At 41.7% G+C, this 22645-nt stretch overlaps 1 protein-coding gene across 1 annotated transcript; it reads right to left on the bottom strand.

Moving 5' to 3' along the window:
• Positions 1–1327: 1327 nt before the first annotated feature.
• gfpt2 (glutamine-fructose-6-phosphate transaminase 2) lies at positions 1328–22070 on the bottom strand. Its single transcript, XM_050042726.1, has 19 exons — positions 21912–22070; positions 20463–20570; positions 19491–19598; positions 19143–19277; positions 17674–17732; positions 16422–16556; positions 14380–14441; positions 12363–12442; positions 8662–8779; positions 8274–8437; positions 6897–6992; positions 6531–6628; positions 6247–6367; positions 5834–5991; positions 5505–5619; positions 5167–5294; positions 4860–5027; positions 3582–3743; positions 1328–2545 (listed from the first exon to the last, which is right to left on the bottom strand). Exons 1-19 carry the CDS (start codon positions 21916–21918, stop codon positions 2501–2503), a joined length of 2067 nt encoding a protein of 688 aa, XP_049898683.1. The 5' UTR covers positions 21919–22070; the 3' UTR covers positions 1328–2500.
• Positions 22071–22645: the final 575 nt, after the last annotated feature.

Below are 22645 nucleotides of genomic sequence, written 5' to 3'. Positions count from 1 at the left end.
GAGCGCCACAACAAGCACAGAGCGAGCATGCGGGTGACGTCATCGCGCAGAGTTTACGTGGGCGCAAACTTCTTTTTTTTTCCTCAATAGGAACTTTGTGGAAAAACTTTTTATTCTCAATAATAATGATTAAATATCGGTATAAGAGCTGTATCATAAATAATCATATCCTTTTCTAAAAAATAAGAATAAATAATATTATTTCAAAATACAAAATAAGTCTACCCCAAAGTATCAAAAGTGAAAGTACACAATCATACATATAATGTTGTGTTGTTATTACTAATACATTAACGTGTAAGTATTATTCCATAGCTGATAGAAGTGAAGCTAATTTCAACTATTTGCTTCATTAATGCCTCATAATTTCAAGACGGTAAAATGTAAGATACACTCACCAGCCACTTTATTAAACACCTGTCCCACTGTCCACTAAGCAAATATCTAATCGGCCAGTCACGTGGCAGCAACTCAAAGCATGTAGGCATGTAGACATGGTCGAGAGGACGTGCTGAAGTTCAAACTGAGCATCAGGATGGGGAAGAAAGGTGATTTAAGTGACTCTGAATGTGGCATGGTTGTTGGCGCCACACAGGATTTTCACACACAATCATCTCTAGGGTTTACAGAGGATGGTCTGCAAAAGAGAAAATATCCAGTAAGCAGCAGTTCTCTGGGTGAAAATGCCTTGTTGATGCCAGAGGTCAGAGGAGAACTTCAATATGGACCAAAATCTCTGAGGAATGTTTCCAGCACCTTGTTGAATCTATGCCATGAAGAATCAAGGCAGTACTGAAGGCAGAAGGGGGCCCAACCTGGTACTAGCAAGGTGTACCTAATAAAGTGGCCAGTGAGTTTATATAAGGTGTAAAAACTGACTCTTTAAAGTAACAGGCTAGGAGAAAAATTAGGGAGTGAAAAGTGTTTGCCTCTGAGATGTGGTAGGGCGTAAGTATAAAATGAAAGAAGGCCCACTCACAAAGTTAAGCACAAGTAGGGGATTGTAGAATATACGTAAATGTTTATCCTACAGAGGATTTTAAATATTTTTAACTGGCTCCAACACACTAATCTCTGTCTGCAAAATGTCTTGTATATATGCACCCATAAATTGAACTAGCCCCACTTAATGCATCTCATAATGGTTATACATTACAAGCACAAACTGGAACTGAAATGAGTGAATGCCCATGTAGCCTCAAGAGTAAAAACTATACCTGCAGTTATTGTCCTCCTGTTATAGTAATATCGCATTAACATATCACTTACCATGACAAACACCGGCAGGTAAAAAGAGAAATAAGGAGTGACAATGGCACACTTTGAATAAAATGCTTTATCTATTTATTTATTGATTGATAGTGCCTGCTTATGTCTATAAAACACACAGTATAAAATACAATCACAGTTAAAGATATAAATCAAACCCTTTCTTAAGCCCCTATAAAATAAGAATCAGATAAATACAGAACATTATCATAAATCCATACAAATGGCTGACAAAATAAAAGCATTATTGAAAGTACTTTTTTTGCTGCATAAATTTCACGTGTGTCTATGAAAATGCTCTACCCTATGACAAGGATAAGTATGAAGAGCGTCAGGGGGAAAATACTTCATGTTCCACCATGAACTGACTTTGGAAACTGCAGTTATGTTAAACAGCCGTACAATATATTTTAAATTAAAGGGAAACAACAATAAAATGGAGCGTACATTAAAAAAAATAAAAAGAATCAAGTCATAATGTAAAAGTCAGATTGAGGATCTTCCTTCAGGTAGCTTTTGCTACAAAATGTCGAAGTAATGGGCGACAGGCCCACCAGGCACAGTGATGGCATGAATATGCAGCAAAGTAAAAAAAAATAAAAATGAGATTTTGGTAAGTCGACAACCCTCTGGAATAAAACCACATAAGTCTTACATTTCCCACGATGCAAAGGGAGGTAAGACGCCCCCCACAGATGTAAGAAATTCATCCAACAGAAAGAGAATAAATCACCTAACTCATGATTGTGTACATACATAATGCACATTTGGTCCCCATATTGCACAACTGTAAACACTTCAATACACCAGATCAATGTTTTTCTGCTAAGCCTGTTGTGTGTGTTTTTGGCTCATCTCAAGATAAGAAAAAAGGCACGGCATGTTGCTTTGGACGTGTGAATGTTGTTTTTCATAGATTGTTCTGAGAGGCCTCACTGGCACTGGCACTTCCTCAGCAGTGTATTGGTTGGACTTCACATTTCTCTTCTTTTTTTAAATAGATATTGTACCGTATCCCTCCCTCTGTCTTCTGTCATGTTCTCTCACTCTCACTCATTCACGCTCTCTTCTACACACACACACACAAAGTGCCCTACTTCACCCCAGTCTCGCAACACGCACACACACACACACACACACATGCACACACACACACAAACATACTGAACGTTCAATTGCACTGTAAATCAATGAGCCTCCTTTCTCCTCTCCTGCTCTGTGTGAACTGTAATTACTCCACGGTCACAGATTTGGCCAAGTTTCTGGGAAAGTCGACCTGCAAAAAAGAGAAAGCACTTTGTTAGAGCAAACAACCTGTGGCTGTGTTGTGTCACACAAAGTGCACTCATCTAGAAACTGTTGAATATGAAACGTACACTTCTCTATGCTGAGACAAACACACATTAACAAGCCAAGAAAAGGTGAATAACAAATGGTGCTACAGAGGACGGGAAGGTGCATGAAGAAAAACCACATTGCACTGATAAGAAAAGCCAGTGGTGGCGAGACATTACACGCACCATAACTGTGTAAACTACGTAAAGACGCCGTCCAAATTGGTAAGACAGAGATGAAATGTAAGCTACAGAAGCTGGGGTAACAAAACGAAACATATTGCCCACACACACATTCAGATACTGTGCACATCCGGCTTTAGCAAATGCAGCTCAGTAAACTGGTCTCCTCCACAACCACTGTAAAGTTTGTTAATAATGAATTGACTGCAAGCAATAAATAGCCTCCCTGAGTCTTGTGCTGCATGCAAATTACATTCCACTGAAATGTTGAAATTCTACTCTGATTTGCAAAGTGATGCAAGCGAGAGCATTTGGATGGCAAATTATACAAGCACAAGATGTGTTTGAATATGTGCATTTAAATGTCATATTTCTGATCAGTTTTGGGTTCCAAAAAATGTTAATTGATATAATTTTTTCAGCAAAATGAAATTATCTGCTGACTATTTCAAAATCACGTGATAAATAATTAAAGTCATGTCCATTACAGTGAGTCAGCTGTTGATACTGTGCTTTAATAAAGCGTAACAAATGACATTTGCAGTATTTAGACAGTTAGGAGCTTTAACATCACATAAAATCAGATTACAGAATGATAGTGACCACAATATTTATTTGTTTGTATGATCTGTTTCATATCTGGGGTTCAGATCAGTTTCACTCCAATTAGCAGACACAGTCTCACACATCTCCTTTAAGATTTTGGTAGATAAAAAACACTTTAATTCTCTATACTTCATGTCCACTGGGAATCAGTACGGATAGCTAGAGTCAAAACTTGTGTTGACTACTTACGTCATATCCTCGCAGGACGGCCAAGTGGAAGGACAGGAGCTGCAGGGGGATGACAGTGAGGATGCCCTGCAGACAGTCCACAGTTTGCGGCAGCTCAATAGCGTGGTAGGCATTCTTAGTCATCTCAGGGTCGTCCTGGCAACAAAGGATGATGGGCCGACCCTGATGGAGAGAGAGTCACAAATTACATTGGTTGCACTCAGAATGGGACATTTGTGTGAACGTGCATGTGTCCAGGTGTGAGTTTAGATCCCACGCCACTAAGGGTGTTTTTCAACTGATGGACGGCCTTGTTGGCTCGCTTTGGGTAATTTTGTCTTTTTTTTGGATAAGCTAGAAAATCGTGACATAAGGAGTTGTTCATTTACCTAATCTTTGCTTTAACCGCAAGATAAAACCTACAGGTGATGTCACACCTAACTGTAACTTGAAACAGAATGACTTTTACCTGACTGCTGATAAATTCTCAAATTGGCCATCATAATGTTACACTGGAAAATATGTACAACTAAGTCATGCTAAAATATACTGACATTTTGATGGACTAAATCAGTGTATCCCAACTGGTATGTCGCGGTCCAAAAGTGGGTCACGGGTACTCTCTGAGTGGACCCAAGTGACTCGCACGTGTCAAGTTTGTGAAACACACTTTATTTTGAAGTACAGAGAATTTCTGGCACAGAGCTCTTATTTTGAAGTGCTGTTTCCTGCTGTAGAGTGAGTCACTACTGGACAGTGACTTGACAGAGACAGCAAACTAGCTCGACGACATGGCGAACTGCAAGTGTGACGCTGGACATATTGGGAACCACTGGACTAAATTGTGACAAAGGGGTCTGTACTCTGAAATCGATGTAGTATCTTGCAATAAAGATGCCCAAACAGGTGTACAAGGCAGACTATCAATTTCCATATACATATGTGTGAGGCCAAATATACAAATCACCGGTAAACACGAACAGTATATTCTGTTTGTCTTCATACTTGGGTATTATTCAGTCCAGTTTGCCCTAATTTTCTAAGCTTTAGAAATATAACTAGGCCGTACTTTGCCACACAGTGCAACCTCTCATTTCATCACACAAAAATATGACAGGATTTTTTTTCTGCAGTCTTACAAAGGTGCACACAGGTTATCATAAAAACGTCGTACGGGCTGAGACAATTGACAGAGTTCACCAAAGCATGCACTGCAGCGCCCTGCAAAACCACGCCCATCCAGGTAAAATACCAAGTTTTCAGGGAGTTCTGTTACAGTAGAGTTTTTCCAGGACCTACCGATCTGGCAGTGACTTGTTGCAGAGCATTCTGGCACTTGGTGTAGCAGGCGTCTTTCATGATGATCATGATGACCGGCATGTCTTTGTCGATAAGTGCCAGAGGGCCGTGCTTCAGCTCACCAGCCAGGATGCCCTCAGAGTGCATGTATGTGATCTCCTTGATTTTCTGCATTAGAGAAAAAAAGAATAAAACTTAAAACTCTCTTATGTCATCTGATGTTTATACTTTGTCCACATATTTTATGTTACTGTATGAGAAGTGAATTGCAATTTTTTTGACAGGCTATGTGACATTCTCGACTCACCAGCGCCCCCTCAAGGCAGGTGGCGTAGTGGAACCCTCGGCCCATGACCAGAAGAGACCTTTGCTGGTACAGTTCATTGGCGATGTCCTTGATCTTCTTATCTAGGGCCAACACTGTCTTTATCAGCTCTATGAGAGTAAAAGAACAAGCGATGGAGTTATTATGGTAGCATTTAAAATATAAGTGTGCAATTACACAAACCAAATATACTGTATTCTGTGAGTCTGATTTGTCAGTGGTGGTCGAACATGGTTGAGCGTCTCTTAAAGATGCTGTACGCTCATGTTGAGACCATGACAGCTTTACGTTTGTGATTTACTGATGTCTGTTGGACTGACCAGGTAGCACCCTGAGGCCGTTGATGATCTCCAGTCTTCTCTGCTGTAGGGAGAGCCTGTCCTCGCTCATCATCAGGCCAAACATTACGAGGGCCACAAACTGACTGGTGTAGGCCTGGATCACACACACAGGAAACACTCATATAACCCCACGTGTTCCTTAACAGTGTGGCCTATCAAGCAAATAACACAGGACTACATCCTGGAGTCTTTAAAAAGATGGATTTTATCATTAGATTGAATGCAAAGTGCTGTTAATACTTCTGGATGACTTATATTAAGCATGAGCAACATGTTACAACTTATGGGATGTACAGTGTAAACTATACCTTTGTGCTAGCCACTCCTATCTCAGGCCCAGCATTGACGTGAACTCCGCAGTCTGTTTCCCTGCAAATGGAGCTGCCCACAGTGTTGGTTATACCAACTGTCAGAGCACCTTGGCTCTTGCAGTACCGTAGTGCCATCAAGGTGTCTGCTGTCTCTCCTGAGGGAGCAGAGGGAATAAAGAGACATGCTTACAATGCAGAACTGCAGCACAGTAAGGCCACAGTTGGAGGTAAGACACAAAAAGATGATGATACTGTCAGGTTTGTCTTGGAAACAAAAGACCGTCATCTCAAATTTCTGTTTTTGAGAAATGAAATCCAACAAAACTAAGCTGTTGACCAAAAAGACAAACACATGAGCACAGACTGACAGCAGGGGCAGGTTTTGTATGTGTTTTTTGTAGTGTTTTCACCTGACTGGCTGATGAAGAAGCAAACGTCGTCTCTGAAAACGGGCGTGTTGCGATCCAGGAAGTCGCTCGCCAGCTCCACCATGACGGACAGCTCTGTCAGCTCCTCGAGGATCTGTCTGGTCTGAAAATTAGGGAAACAAAAGCAGCAGTCTAACCATCAACATCATCATCACGACTCTCCAGACAAACAGTAACCATGTCTTTAGAACTTTGCTTTTACTAATAAACACCGTCTTCATTAAAGAAGGGTGGTCATCGCGCTTATTTCAGTTTTCGATACTCACAGCCACTGCAGCGTGGAAGCTAGTGCCGCAGCCAATCACGAGTAGCCGTCTGCAGCGTTTGATTTCTTTCAGGTGGTCCTTCAGCCCGCCGAGAACCACTAAACATATAGATGACGGTTACATTAGTGAGCATCGAAATAAGGGACTGAAGTGATGCACAAATACATGTTTTAGTCTCTGACTACTCTTTGTCTTTCAATCCTGTCTTCAAACACACAATGGTAAGAAGGTCACAGCAACAAACAACAGATCCTGATCCTGAACTAGTCCTTGCTAATATTGACTGAATGGATCAGAGACCAGGTCAGACGCCCTATGCATCATTAAAACCTGAAGGCCCTGCAGGTTTGTAAGCTCACTAGTCACCTGTGTTGGTGTCAAAACATATCCGTCCTCTCATAGTGTTGACCACTGACTCCGGCTGCTCGAAGATCTCCTTCTGCATGAAGGCATCGAAATTACCTGCAAAGAGAGGAACATGTATGTACCTCAGATTATCAGATCCTCAAGACACACGAGGACATGCAGAACCTCTTCAGAGAGATAAGACAGAAAACAGAGGTATGTGGAGGAAGGGTTAGCGATTGAAAGAGGCTGAAAAACTGAGCAGCCATTTTACTTTTTCACTTTCAGCCAGCAGAGGGCGAGCAAGTATAAGTCTACAAACTAGACTGTGGTGGTGACACTGCATGCATGTTACCAGTGGACTCAGTAGGTGTGGTTTGAAAAACTTTTAGGTATAAAATATGAGGTGTATGTGTCTGCATTGTTGTGGTTAACTGAACCTGTTCTGTCTTACTTTGTCGACAAGTTAAAATGTCCCAGGCCTGTTTAATCAGAGAGGTTAAAAGAAGTTGTGTCTGCTGGCAGCAGACAGGCACTGAGTTGTTTAGACTAGATAAAGAAGACGAGGTACACACGTCCATCTGTGACCTTGTTCTTGGGTATAATTAAGGCTGTAAAGATTGATTCTTTGAGGCACAACGGCTGTGTCTGGTCTGTTTAATGGCACCAGTGTTGTAAATAAATACATTCATTGCAAGACAATAAAGACTAATGAGAGTGTTTTTCATTCACTAAAATGGAGAGTTGCCTAAGAGGACACTTGTTTATTCATTAGAGTAATCTGTTGGAAGGTCCAGTGTGTAGGATTTAGGGGGACGTATTAGCAGAGATGGAATATAATGTGATAAGTTTGTTTCTTAAATGTGTAATCTCCTGGGAATAAGAATCGCTGTGTTTTCGTTACCTCAGAATGAGCTATCTTTATCTACAAAGGGAGTGGGTCCTTTGTCCTTCGCCATGTAGCTCAGAAGGGACAAACCAAACACTGGCTCTAGATAGGGCTATTCGTGTTTTCCTGTCAGCCGCCATAGTTTGCAGCCCCTCCACGATGAGAGTGTCATAAAAACACAGCTTTATTCAGTTGTTTTACCCATTTAAATCACCTGATCTGTTTGTTTTTGGAGAGGAAGAGACCTCTGCGGCTAATATGGCCCCTGATAAAATCCACCTGAACAATTAACACTAAAGGAAATCTAACTAAGAGAAATTCCAGCTGGTTGCAATTTGCAATCCTCACCACTAGATGCCACTAATTCCCCATAAATCCTACACACTGGACCTTTAATTCTAATGTGTTTTAACAATGTTCTTTTAAGCTAAACTGCTTAGATAAAATCAGAATGGTGTATTATCCTCATATTCATCGAATAATCAAGTTTTCTTCCTTCATTTTCTCACCTTTCATGATCTGTTGCAGCTCCATCTGCAGGGTCTGGATTGCCCTCACTGGATCCTCACCAGCCTGCCGGTTTAGCCTGTGGATGGAGAGTTTCCCGCCGGTCACCACTGCGATGTCATCATCCTCCATGTACAACACCTTGTTGGTGTGCTCGATGATGGCACTGTGGGTAGAGATAAAACGGATACACGTGATGAGCTGACGATGATGTCTGCAAGTCTGGTGTTTATTAAAGGCACTAAATGTGTTTCTTTTTAGAATTTTTTGCTTGATAGGCGTGATAGACAGACACAGGGGAGATAAAGTCAGTGACTTAATTAATATGACAAATAAGAATTCAATGCTACTGTCCCATGTTGGATTCACCACAGACAATTGCTTTCTCACCTGGCGTCAGAGGCAAAGTAATACTCCACAGCTCTGCCATCCCCCACAGAGTTGATGGCGCTGGAGCAGTCGGGACGATTATGGCTGTTCTTCTCCTGGACTTCCTCCTTGTAGTGACCTACAGGGTCAAAAGTCAGAGGTCAGGGGTCAGAGGTCGCACAGTGACTTTGAGCGACTAAAGCAATCAAGATGTGCTCATCACTTGAATTCTTCCTCTCAACTTCCAGATGGAGGCAGGTCACTGCTGTGGGAACTGGGTATGACATGTCATGAAATTCTGATTTCGTGGTAAAATCAGAAAGCTTTCAAGGTGGAACATTCAACTGATAACAGTGGTTACCACGAACAGAATATTTACCACAGATTAAATGTCCATATTGCTTTATATGACTGGCTACTATTTTTGTAATCAGATTTGTTGTCTTAACTTGTTAATAATTATCAGCAGCATGCATTTCTGACTGACACATTGTCTTTCAAATCTGCAAGATTACTTTACAGCACAAGAGAGCACTTTTCTTTCCCTGAGTCAACATGGTCTTATTAGGTAATCATGGTACTTTATATATTGTTTGAACAACAACAGGGTTTTAAAGAAGCTGTGCTCTAAAACAGATTGTCACGATTGTTATGAAAAGAGAGGTCCAAAAAGAAGTTAGAGGATTATTTTCAACCATTAAAAGGACACACCCTGCTTGTCTCCCTCCTGGCCTCAAACCACCTAACTCCTTGGACTTTGCACTGCTCTCACCTGAGCCATGAAGTGCCATAAATTTAGAGTGGACAGATAAGACAGTGAAGACACGGCTCTACGCGCAGTGGAGACGAGGAAGCAACAGCAAAATAAGCAGGCTGTTGTTAACAATAAATAATCCTAATAGTGCATCTAAAAGATTACAAGAGAAACACGATCATAAACTTTGTCTCTATTAGTGGGAACTCTGGGATCAAAAAACACATTTTCCATTCAACATCCAGATAAGTTTTCAAATGACCACCACCCCCTGATACTAAACAAAGAAATCCCTGGCACTACTTTATGGAAAATTACTTTCTAAGAATGATTTTTAGCAGAATTATTGCACAATGAATAACAGAACCACAAAACATCTTGCACTACTTCCACAGTTAGCCAAGAGCGTCACTTTGTGGGATTTGTTACAGCACATCAGAGAAAATCAAGAGTTAGAGCAATATTATCCAGGAAGAAAGTAAAGAAGGAAAATGCTCCCTTGATAGGATACATGTTTTCAGGCTACTGTGTAAGGCGACTATCTGCGTATCTTGCTGGATCAGATGTTTCCATGAAAACTCATCAATGAATTGATCCCATAACAACAATAACTGTGCCAAAGCCTGGTTGTGCTACAAAGCTCCATTGTTGCCCAAAAACTATTAAAAACACATCAATGAGCCACGTTGTTGCACTGAGTGACATGTTCCTTCAGTGCAGTTTATTTTGAGTCGATCTCACATACACCATCCTGCTGGCTGAAAATAGTCCCCAACAAATATTTACTCCTGTTTGAGTTTGCTCTAAACTACAGTGCCCGGCTGTTTTAGGAAATACTTAAGTCTTTTTTAAAAAAGTAAAATACATATTCATGACCCATTTTTGGGATTTGCAATGCCAGTAGAAGTGAGTGGGGTTGGGGCTGAGCGCCACAGACCGGTTAGGGGAGTCTGAAAGTATTGAGTGAGTAATGCAGTGGCTCCCAACTGGTCCAGCCATGGGGTCCAAATTTCTTCATCGTCATTAGCTCCAGGTCCACATAGTTTAATATGGTTAGTGTCATGCTTGCGTTTGGCCATGTCGTCGAGTTAGTTTGCTGTCTCTGGTATGTAGCTTTCTGTTAGTCACTCACTCTACAGCAAGAAAGGGCACTTCAAAATAAAAGCTCTGTGCCAGAAATTCACTGTACTTAAAATAAAGGCCCAATCCCAATACCCCCCCTTGTCCACTATCCCTTAGCCCTTAGCCCTACCCCTTGGCCCTCGAAATGAAGCAGCGAGGGGTAGGGGTTGAAATCTTTCCCTAGGAATTGGGACACCACTCACTACGTCACTGCGTCGGTTATGTTCACGCATACCTAACTACATTTCCATCTACATTTCCAACCGGCATCTACAACATAACGGTAACGTTAGCTACTATTATGCTTGCTACTAACATATCATTAGAGTAATAAGATATGTACGACAGGGGACTTCTGCTTGCTAGCTAGCTAGCTAACCAGCTAACATTACGAGGCAGCATAGTTATACTAGCTGGCGTGTTATCGTAATGTCAAAAATCAAACAATTTTGCAGAACAGGACAAATGACAGATGCCAGATAGCGCAAGCTAGCTAACAAGCAACCTGACGACGGTAACGTTAGCTAGCTGGCTAGCTTTCTGTCACCTCCAATCTAGACATCGTGAATAGCAATGAAAACTCTTTTCCCCGTCTCTTGCTCGGTGGTAGCCATGGCGACCTTCCCTCACTGGCAAGTCAGCATCTGAAATCCCTCGCTCCGAAGGGCTAGTTTCATACCTACTACCCCTCGTTATGCCCCCTACCCCTACACGCAAAAAAAGAATTGGGACACCCCTACCCCTCACGGGAACGCGCAAATCTAGGGGTAGGGCCAAGGGGTAGGGCTAAGGGGATGGTATTGGGACGGGCCCAAGGTGTGTTTTTCACAAACTTGACACATTCGCGAATTACTCACGATCAATTCAGAATGGACCAGTGACCCAGTTTTGGACAATGCCCCACCAGTTGGGAACCACTGGACCAATGCACATTTGGTTTGGGTCTTTCCCCTCCTTTTTAAGATGTTTTTTAAAGTGGTTTTAGAACAGGTCAGAAATGTGAAAACTGAAAAAACTGCAGTAGCATTAAACCACATTACAATTGGTTGTCGCCCTATTCAACTAGGATTGGAGGTTTAAAGATGATCATTTTGCGACCTCCCATCAAACACTTAGATAATAACTATGTAAAACAATGCTCGATAAATCACTTAGCCTTAACTGGAGGGTAAGACAATGCACTTAATTACAATCATGAGGAGGATTTTCATCAACGGGGACTTACATGACATGCTTTTGCTAAATTTTAGGTGTTGGAAAACTTTTAAGAATGTGCACTTTTGAAGAATGAGAGCCGTTTTAATAACACTGATATATTGTGTGTTTGGGGTTTGGTGATGAAGAGATTGGCATGCCTTCATGGGTCATTACATTAACAACTGGTGCTGGCAGATCAGCTCAGCCTCTGAAACAAACCTCATAGTTTTAAACAAATCATAACTGATGTATTTGAGCAATAGCAATACAGTTTTTGAGCAGTATCGAAATCAAGCTGTTGAAGTTGTGCAGTATTTCTTAACTTCCCTAATGGGTCATTCGGGATCTAGTTACTGATTTAATTTCTCCATTTATTTTCATCCTTCTCTGCTGTGTTATGACTAAGCAAGCAGCTTAGCAAGTCCCTTTATTTCGCAACTTACATGAAGCACTGATTGCTGGAGTATCTTTTGCAGCTCAGACTGTCAGGAGCAAGATCATTTAATATGCTATTAAATTCAATATGCTAATGATTTATGAATACTCTCTGCTCTGTGTGTATTTACAGTATGTCGGTGTGCGAGCATGCAGAGATGTGGGGGTGCAGAGTAAGCGGATAATGGCAGACAGAGACAGGAACAGAGCTCACCACTGTTGTACTGGATGGGGATGTTTTCGGTCAACAGCTCATGCTCGCTTCGCACACCAATGAGCAATGGACTTCCTCTCCTGCCGGGACAAGAATGAAGCAAGCAGGGAGGCAGAGACGGGAGGGAGAGGGAGAGGGAGAGGGAGAGGGAGAGGGAGGGAAAGTGTGGGTGAGGTGGGAGAAAGGAGAGGATTAGGCTTTTGTAGACACACAACAATGTCGGATACATACACCCTCACGTGGTGCTTTGTACAAGTCTGACTGTTCAGGTAACCTGACATCCTGCCCTGCTGCGTTATTCCACACTAAACTAAAGTTCCTTTGCACTCTTAATGATCATTTTTTCTTCAATGAACAACCTAAAATTCAATCGAGTAACACTAGAGAGAGGCTCACTTATTCCAGATCTCTTCTAACCTTCCTAATCTTTAACATCAGAAAGGTAAACTAACCCTCCATTCGTCTACATCCCTCTAGGATTTGCTCACAGTTCCTGGAGAGAGTCACTGCTCTCTCACTGGCTACTGATTTCATGTGTGCTTCTCCTATTGGCAGTGGAGGCAAGGAAGGTGCAGCCACAGACATTTGACAGGTGAGGGAGGAGACCGAGCTTAAAATAGATGAAACCATAGTAAAGCCACAGTACAAATATTATAACAAAACACAACCTCTTCATGGCGACTTTGTTATTATGACACCGACTCTTGAGAAACCGCGTCCAAAAGGCCTCTCCTTATTTCTTGTCTTTCTCTGTCTGGATCCCTCTTTTTTTTCCCCAAGTCTTTCTCTGGGGCTCGGCCGCGCTGACGTAAGACCGCTGGTTGTTTTAACGGGTGTGGGGCTTGAAAAGGGAAGGCTTGCAAACAGAAACATGTGGTCGCTATCCAATACATTATTTACCCTGAGGGAGGGAGAGAAGAGAAGAAGTGAAGCAAAGGGATGAAGAAATTAGGGGGTATGTAAGAGAGAGACAGGGTGGCAGAAAGAAAAAGAAAGGAGGATTGGGAGAAAGTTAAAGAGAGACAAGCTGAGAAGGAGAGAGTAGAAGTTCTGCAGAGAGGTTAAGATCCTTGATGACAAAGGGCGGGTGGTGACTAGCATCTCTAGATAATTACAAACATTCCCTCAATCCCTCCATCCTGGGAGACAATGCTGACTATTCAACATATTAACCGCAACACTGCATCGAGTTAGCCAAAGCTGTGCAACACTCTGATATCAGGATCTTCTGAAACAAGCACACAATGGACAAATGAGATGCCAGAGTTTCCTGACTTTAGCAGCAGCGGGTGTGCCAACAAGCGGCCTTGGCAACAGTGGCACCGCCAGGCAACCTGTTTGTCTAAACCATAAGAAACGGCCCACTTATCTCTCTTCACTGATTGCCCTGCTGCCCTCCTCCTTTTTCCCTCCTTCACTCCCATGCTCCAGCAATCTCCCTCTTCCTCTGATCCATGACAGCTCATTGAACCAGGGAAGGTATAAAGTTAAATAAAATGATGTGATTAACCAGGAGTTTTTCTGGCAAGGGCATTTCCCGGAGCAGAAACAGGAAACTCTCTAGTCTCTCCTTTAATGAGTCACAGAGAAGCCGGCGAAGGGCCAGCCGCCCAGAGGCCAGAGGCCCAGGGGGGAGAAGGGGAACCTGAATTCAACCTCTGCTCTGCTCCCCCTCTCTGCCTGGGTCTTAAGACGCAGATAGGACTGACACATGCAGGCTAGCGGGAATTTATACATACTCACACACACACACACGCCTACGGAAAAGATTTCAATTGCCCATTATCATAAGCAAAGCACGTTCGAGAGTCATAACATGTCATGTGAAATGGCTGTTAACTACGATAAGCCGCAATGACTGAGACAAAGTCTCCTCAAATCATTTTTGGGATTGCTTCATAGTTGGCTGATTCATCTCAAATAAGTCTGGCTCACTGCACAGACACTGGACCAAAATGTGAAGTGAAGTGTCAGCGCAGTGGGTGTGCATGTGTGTGTGCATGTGTGTGGTACAAACCTGGTGGATACAGCCTCTCCAGGGAAATGACGGCTTTTAAACACCAGAGCGAAGGCCCCCTCCTGAGACAGAAAGAAGCAGAGGAAACACTGAGTTTACACTGGCTTGATGAGAGACTGAAATACACCAGTGTTGCAGTAGACTTTTAGGGCAGAGGAGGAGAAACTATTCAAAATAAAATAATTAAAATGTAAAAGTAAAGTCAGCCGTGTATTCCTGGAAAGCATGTAACCTTTAGGAGAAACATATTCAGGACACAAACAAACATTTCTTCTGGCCATGTGGGATTTGGCAGTTGTGGTGGGGGTGTGAGTGAGTGTGGTAAGTAGTGGTGTGCAGGGGGGAGTGCGGGTTAAGAGAAATAAGACCTCTATTGTATAACATCAGCTGTGTTTCGAAAGCACTGACTGCAACGCTGCCTGCGGTGGTTCGAAGCAGAACTGGCTCGGAGTGTGTTTGTGTGTGCGTGTGCTGAAAGTGGGCGGATGAGGGAGGGAGACGAGGGGAGGGTGTCGTGGTCGTGACGCTGTTAGTGAATCTAACTATCTGGTTCCCATTACTCCAAATCCAAAATGGCTGCGTTTGCCTCCTCTGTTATTCCGAGGAGGGAGAACCCACTCCGACCAAAAGTGTGAAGCATGAAAGTCCCACAATGGAAAAAAGAAGCTTGCTCAATCTCACCCGAAAAAATCTGTTCCAAAAGGTGATGATGTCACTTATGATGCTGTTCGGGCGGTTGCTATAGAGACTGGTTTTGTGATGGTGTACATGGTTTTAAAAGGCAGGAAATTCAAGCACACTTTGTAGAATGAGTAAATGAGCGTGTGTGTGTATGAATGGTCACTGACACATTTTATGACACAAAGCTACATAATGCTATCCTTTATAGTTATCAGGAAGCTGGTTATAAAAATTTCCATTCCTTAACGTGGAGCTGAAACTATGGTGTGTGTCACTGACAGAGGTGGAGGAAGTACTCAGATCCTTTACTGAAGTAAAAGTAGAAACACCACAGTCTAAACTATGATAATCATCTAATTTATTTTTACTTATCTTTACTCAGCTGTATGTCTGTTTCTGTCCTCCTGAAAATACTGTGTGTGTAAATACAGTGAGAGCCACTAAAAGACAGAGTCAAATTCCTTGTTTACATTCACCTTCATGAAATATTTTATTACAGGTAAATAACAACTGTTACTTCATTAGAAGAACAGACGTATTATATATTATATAGTAGTATATTATCAACATGCAGTGACTCCTTTAACAGTGTTAATTTAATATAGAATATAACATGTTTTATTTGCTAATGAATACATATAAGAGCATTTTGGTTTAGTTTAATTTAATTTAGTTTATTTTACTCTAGTTTAGTTTAGTTCAGTTTAGTTCAGTTCAATTTATTTTAGTTTAATTGAGTTTAGTTTAGTTTAGTTCAATTTTGTTTATTTTTGTTTAGTTTATTTTACTCTAGTTTAGTCTAGTTTAGTTTAATTTAATTTATTTTACTTTAGTTTAGTTTAGTTCAGTTTAGTTTACTTTAGTTTATTTTAGTTTAATTTAGTTCAGTTTAGTTTAATTTAATTTAATTTAGTTTAATTTAGTTTAGCTTAGCTTAGCTTAGCTTAGTTTAGTTTAGTTTAGCTTAGCTTAGCTTAGCTTAGCTTAGCTTGGCTTAGCTTAGCTTAGGGTTGTGTGAGAGTTTGTAAACACATTTTAATAAAGTTTTGCTGTTTGTAAACCAGTCCCTGTTAACTTCAATTCATGAAAAATGTTTGCCTTGTTTGGATTCTTCGTTCACCCCGGAAGCATGCCAGAAAAATAAAGCTTTCCTCACAAATTCAAGGTAACACGCGGCAGGTAAAAAAACAAATGCTAACTTTGAAGTGAAGTGTTCTTTTCAAATATAATACTTGAGTAAATGTACTTAGTTACATTCCTTCACTGCTCACTGGCAGGAGGAATAACTAGATACGAACACCTGATATCTTGTAATTAGCATGCTAACACTGGCTATGTGTTTCTGTGTGTGAGCTACTCACCAGCTGCTGAATCACCCTCTCTACCAGCGTGGAGAAGGAGATGTTGTCATTCTCCCGGTTGTCGTAAACATATTTGATCAGTTTGGGGATCACTTCCGTGTCCGTCTCTGACTCAAACTCATATCCTTTGGTGATCTGAGGAAGGTGCGAGGCACAGTTTATATTAATATGTACATAACTCAGATAAGTAAAGTACTTTAAACTTTAATTCATGGCCTTCAGGAGTTGCTTTTATTTATGACAAGCATATATCTGTGATGTGATGTGCTGTTGTGTGAAGCTCTGTGTTGCATGTCATGTCGTTTTGACCTGTTAAGAGACTACAGATGCAAATATGCTTAAAGCTACAATCTGATATGGTGCATTAAATCGTGACATTTATGTTTTCAACTGTAATATAAATACAGTACAAATATAAAAACTGTTGCTATGAGCCCTGGAAAAAATACAGTAATATTAAATGAAGGTAAAAACATCCAGTTTTGATAACTTGAAAATACAGCTATTTTTGCTGAGCATCCAGAGTGACACTTTGTCTCATCTCACTGTTGTGTGTAAACAACTGCCTCCTTGATGAGATGAAAATGACCTTAACAGATCAGGGGAGCTCTCCAACACTGTATTTACTAAAGTGATTATATTACACACTAAAGTTGCATGGGCCGATGACGCAATTTCACTCTGAATGTTTTTATGTGCAGCAATCCAATTTGAACAGACTTCACTGGCATGGTTATATTAAATGTTTGGCTATTTTAACAAGAAAAAAAAACACTACCAAGGAACATGCTTTCTTTATTTTTTACCAATGCTTCCCGTGTGTATGCTCCACTCATATCTGACTTTTGCCCAGGCATACTGTGGCAACAAGTCACTCCTTAGTTAATGAGTAATACTGAATAATGTTGTCTCAATAGACAATTCTAGTGCTGACAGCTTAAGTGATTGAAAAACAAAACAAAACTAATAATTGTTTTGTGTGTGTGTGTTCATGTTATCGAATGAATTAGTTACATGACAGATGACAGAGTAACTTATAACTACACCCAGGTGGATGAACATTTGTCCAACCTGTTTACACAACAACATGGCAAACACTGCCACATTTACAGCACAGTGGCTATGATGATTTATTTCAGGGATGTTATGATTATCAAAGAGCAGGATGAGCGTAAACCTGTGAAGGTAATATAAGCTGTAACAGGACTCGGTTGTGTGCACAAGAGAAATTCCTGGTGATAATGTAACTCACCAGGTACGCCTTCAGCTCTTTGTAGTTGGTGATGATGCCATTGTGGATGACGACAAACTCTGCGGAGAGTCAGCGAGAGTGAACAGATTAGACAAAGGGGCTAAAGGTCGAAACGCTAGGCAAGTTGTAATAATGCTCAGGTGCTCTCTCCAATTTGGATTCACACTCTTAAAAAGTGTTTGCATTTTGTCTAAGGTTTTAGAGCTGTAACATCTGCCTCACCTATAGACCCTGGCGCCTATAAATCTTAATGATAGTATGCTGCATGTATTTAAAGAATGTCACCAATGAAAGTTGATGCATGAAGACAAAGCGGCGGATTTAGCAGCAGGTAAAGTAACACGGATACAGGATCACCACAATGATAGACTTACACACAAACAAGGTGATACGTTATCATAAATGATAACCAAGTAACAATAGGCGCATATCAAATATAATACAATAATAAAGCTTAATACAATGCAAACATAAGTTACTTAGTGTTTCTCATTTTCTGTGATACAGACTCTCGTACTTAACACACTTAAATTACACACACGCCTTGATTTAAAGCCAAGGTACATTATCGGCACGCCTCAGAACATGGTGCACCGGTGACAAAGAGATGGGTGTAAAGTCAGAACAGAAGGCGTGTGAGGGTGTGGTAAATTAACATATATATAGCATCTTGACCTTTAATTTTAATCATCTGCCAAGAGGCTTTTATAAGTGGTGGAAAGGAAGTGATTCAAAACATGGGAATGACAGGGTCACGGAAAAAAAGGTCAGAGTTAAAGCTACTGTGATTACATGAAAACTGCCATTGAGATTAACTTTGCGTCTGTATTAAATGCATGTATATATTGTTGTGTGTATGTGAACATGCATTAAAGTACTGGTTTTAGCAGATGACATCACATCACCTAAATCCTGGCTCCTCTCCATTCGGCTCCCTGTTTGTTTTAGAAGTGACATTAAGATTTTAATGATCACTTTTAAGGCTCTTCTGGGTATGGCCCCGAGCTACACAGCAGAAATGCTGACCCCATATGAGGCAGTTCGCAGCTTTAGATCTTCAGGTGCGGCCTTTGTGGCGGTCACAGAGTCGAAGCTAAAATCTAAAGGTGATCGTGCCTTTACCATCGGGGCCTCTCGGCTTTAAAACCACCTGCCCGAGGAGATAAGACTCACAGAATCAGTGACTTCTTCTTTTAAATGTTTATAGACTTGCTTTTATGTGATGCTGTCTTTTTTATTGCTTTTATTCTTTTTATTTGTATCCATTTATATTGATTTTTTGTCTTCTTGTGTTAACTTTATCTTAACTTTACCTTTATTTTGTCGTACCTTGGTACATCTGATTGGCTTTCTGTTGCTATACTGACTTCTAAGTATCCTGATTTTGCTTTTGCTTTGTCAAAGCACTTTGTAAACTCTAAATCTAACTAAATAAAGGTATTATTATCATTATATTTAGGACATATTACCGTTATCCTTGTCAGAGCGATGAGGGTGGCTGTTGAGAGCGCTCGGCTCTCCGTGTGTGGCCCAGCGTGTGTGAGCGAGGCCAAAGTGTGTGTTCAGCTCCTCGTCCAGGTCCAGCGAGTCCTTCTCTGAGCAAGCTAAACACAACACCAATCCCTTTACTGACATGAACAGACTGCGGGGACTTTTTAAGACAGAAACATGCAGCACACAATGTTCAATGAGGGGGGAAGGGTGATCTCTTCAAAAGGACACTTTCCAAATGGTGCACATGGAGGACAGTTTATCAGAATTAAAAGCAACACACATGAAAAATAAGACAAATATGAATCAAATGTGCGTGAACCCACTGTATAGCTCCTCATCCAGGGCCTTGACCTTCCCCTTCTTCTTGATCAAGCAGATGCTGTTGTTGTTTACGTCACTGTCCTTCTTCTTAGGGCCATCCACAGCGACACCTGCATACAGACAGAAGGGAAATGATACTTTTACAGTGAGGTAAGAAAGGCAATAAGCACACAGAGAAAACAAAACAGGAAATAAGACAATTCATAAAAAAAGAGAAGAAGACATGAGAGATTTAGCTTCATTTGAAAAGGGGGAAGCATGGTCAGGATTAAATATGTTTATATCTGAGGTGTTATTTATTGTGGGTGTATGCCTGTGTGTGTAGGACGTGGTGTTTAACAGCCATGAAAGGATGTCTTATTTGTGCGGCTTCGGGCTTCATCTTGCTCAAATAGGATGAACAAACACAACGTGAGAGTGTGTGTGTGTATGTGTGTGTACATATTTAAACAGTTTTAAATGTCCGGGTGGCAGGGATGTGCTGAGTCAGGAGTCAGAATAGCTAAAATATAGTCTGTATTCGATACCTCCTATAGGGTTTTATGGTTACAGGTGTGTCTGAATGAAGCCGGCCTCACTCCATCAGACAATGACAGGTGGTAGCTGTTATACTAGTTTTGCTTCTTTTCATTTAAGATCGTTATGATAGTGCGTTTAAATTAAATGTCATGAAACACGTGTGGAGGAGGAAGTGGCTCAATAAAAAAAACAGTGCCAGGGTGTGCACGTGCGTAGACGGTACAAATTCAAACAAGAGATCACATTTGCTGACTATCAGGTGACTCGTGTGACATAACAGTGATTCAATCCCAAATCACTGAAGTCCTCACAGATCATTCTTCCTCATGCTTCGCTGTCAAATGTTGCTCAGATTTCTTTTTCCTTTTTCTTAAGGGCATGACACACAGGTGCTGCCAAGGAGTACTATAAGCTTTTGTGCACGGTGTGTGTGTGTGAGTGTGTGAGTGTCTTACCTGCTGAATCGTACCCTCTGTACTCCAGTCTCTGCAGTCCCTTCACCAGCGTCTCAAATATCTCCTTTCTGGTGCGAGGCACTCGGTAATTTAGGTAGGCAAAGATCCCTTTTAGAGAAGGGAGACAGAGACACAGAAGCTTGAATCCCCTGAAACACTGTAAGCAGGCAGAGTTTACAGCTCTAAAGAGAACAGAGGCAACTTTTGAGCTGTGGGAGTTGACGGATTCATTTTTATGATGTGGGATATGACAACAAAATCCACTTTTTTTGAATAAGTGGGTGAAGAAGGACATGGCTTCTTCACCCAAAGGCCCCAGTGAAGTGAGGCATTGCAGCCGAACACACACAAAACACACACATACACAACCCACCTGCAAAGACTGTGGACTATGTCACCTATATTAACCATATTACCTATGAAAGCACTTTAAACAGAGGACTAGAACTACATTATACTGCTCTTGTCTGGTGTCCAAGCTGATGTTGCATATTTGCACCATTTGAATTGATTGCACTGCTTGATTGCATAACTGTAGAACTGACAATAAAGCCTCTTGAATCTTACACTGATCTGATCTATGAGGTCAGCTCCTAGCCTCCAGCTGTATTATTCTCCTTCACCCATCCCTCATACGCTTGGCTCATACATTTTGAGAACGCACAAATCTCATTACATGAATCAGTAAAGCTGATGCATCCTTACATTCAATTAAAACAGCTGTATGTACAGTGTGAAGCTGCTGTGTCCTACGCCTACCTCTGTACGTGTGTGTGTGTGCGTGCGCTCAGGAATGTTCCGTGCAGCCCAGCTCCCGCAAGCACACAGCTGGCCATTGACGGACGCACATTGCGCTCAGTGTTGGAGCAGCCAGGTACAAGCAGGCTGCTGTAAACTCCCACCGCCTTGGCCTCTCTCTCTCTCTCTTGCAGACACGAGGAGAGGGCGACGTGCTGTTAAAGATTTGCTTTAGGCTGTAAACGTCCCTGTTCCGACTTTGTTAGATATGATTATAAATGAGGTTCTTAAAAGAAGCTATATGTAGGAATGGTTCAACTTTAGGTCGTCAGGGCGGGTGGGATGTGATTCACGTCATGAACTTATTTTTACTGTAGCCCAACCGGTATAACTTGCCCTGTCAATATCCCTGTGTGGAAACGTTGACACGTCGCAGCTGCGGTTGAAGCATCTCAGGAATCCACGCAATTCATAAAACAGCCATTTATCCAGCTGTTTAAAGCCACAGGTTCTATTTCCCTTACCACCAAAACTATAAAACGATCTCCTGACTAACTACACGAGAGATTTTGATGACAACTTTGACAATCCCTGGCTTGAGAGAGCCTATCATCGCACCGGGCACTGCACAGCTCCATGCGTAAAGGACTTGGGATTCCTCGCCACAAGATTCCAAATACATGAACTGGATTTTTAAAAAGGCAAACTTACCACACATGACTCAAGCTCTGCCTTCTTTACTGGGTGTCCTTCTGTGAGAAAACAACTCGTAGATTCCCGACTGGAGTGATGCTGCTGCTGTGTCTGCCGTTAAATCCACACGGACTGCACACTCCCACTGTTCATTTAAGCGCTGTTTCCTGGAGAGGCAGCGGCCCCGCCTCCTCTGGCAGCGCCCCTGTCCCCTCTCCCTGTCCCTGTCAGCACCGCCCTGCCCTGCCGCCGCACAGGTAGTCACCACTTCACCTGTCACAGATTGATAGGCGCCTATTATTTGTGGACCCACCTGTTAACGTCAGCGGTATTCAGGGGTTTGTCTACTTTCAATGACTTGATGGTCCACCCTTTGCATCTGTCAGTCAAATGCTTGACATGTGTACAGTGTAGCTGAAAAAAATAGTTTCAGCTGTCAATCATTTATTTGGTAAAGTCTAGCCATGACTCTTTGGCTCTTGACCAGCCTTTTAGGCTGTGAATGAAGAATCAGAGTTTGAAACAGAGCCTGCAGCATCTTGACAATGACAATGCGGTTTCCATAATTACCTCCAACACCAAACCTTCTCCTGGCACACCTTTTGGCTCCTCTGGCCTCCTGTCTCTAATAAAATAATATCCCAAAACATCTGAATAAAAGTATCTCTGTTCATCTAGCGCACTCATGGGTGAACTACGAGCCGATGGGCCCCTGGGTAGATATGCAAAAGGCCTCACCTACATAGAAGCTG

The sequence above is a fragment of the Epinephelus moara genome, chromosome 4, assembly GCF_006386435.1.
Source record: "Epinephelus moara isolate mb chromosome 4, YSFRI_EMoa_1.0, whole genome shotgun sequence".
Classification (NCBI taxonomy): Eukaryota; Metazoa; Chordata; class Actinopteri; order Perciformes; family Serranidae; genus Epinephelus; species Epinephelus moara.
The sequence above is the reverse complement of the archived record's forward strand: the minus strand, read 5'-3'. Positions and strand labels throughout refer to the sequence as shown.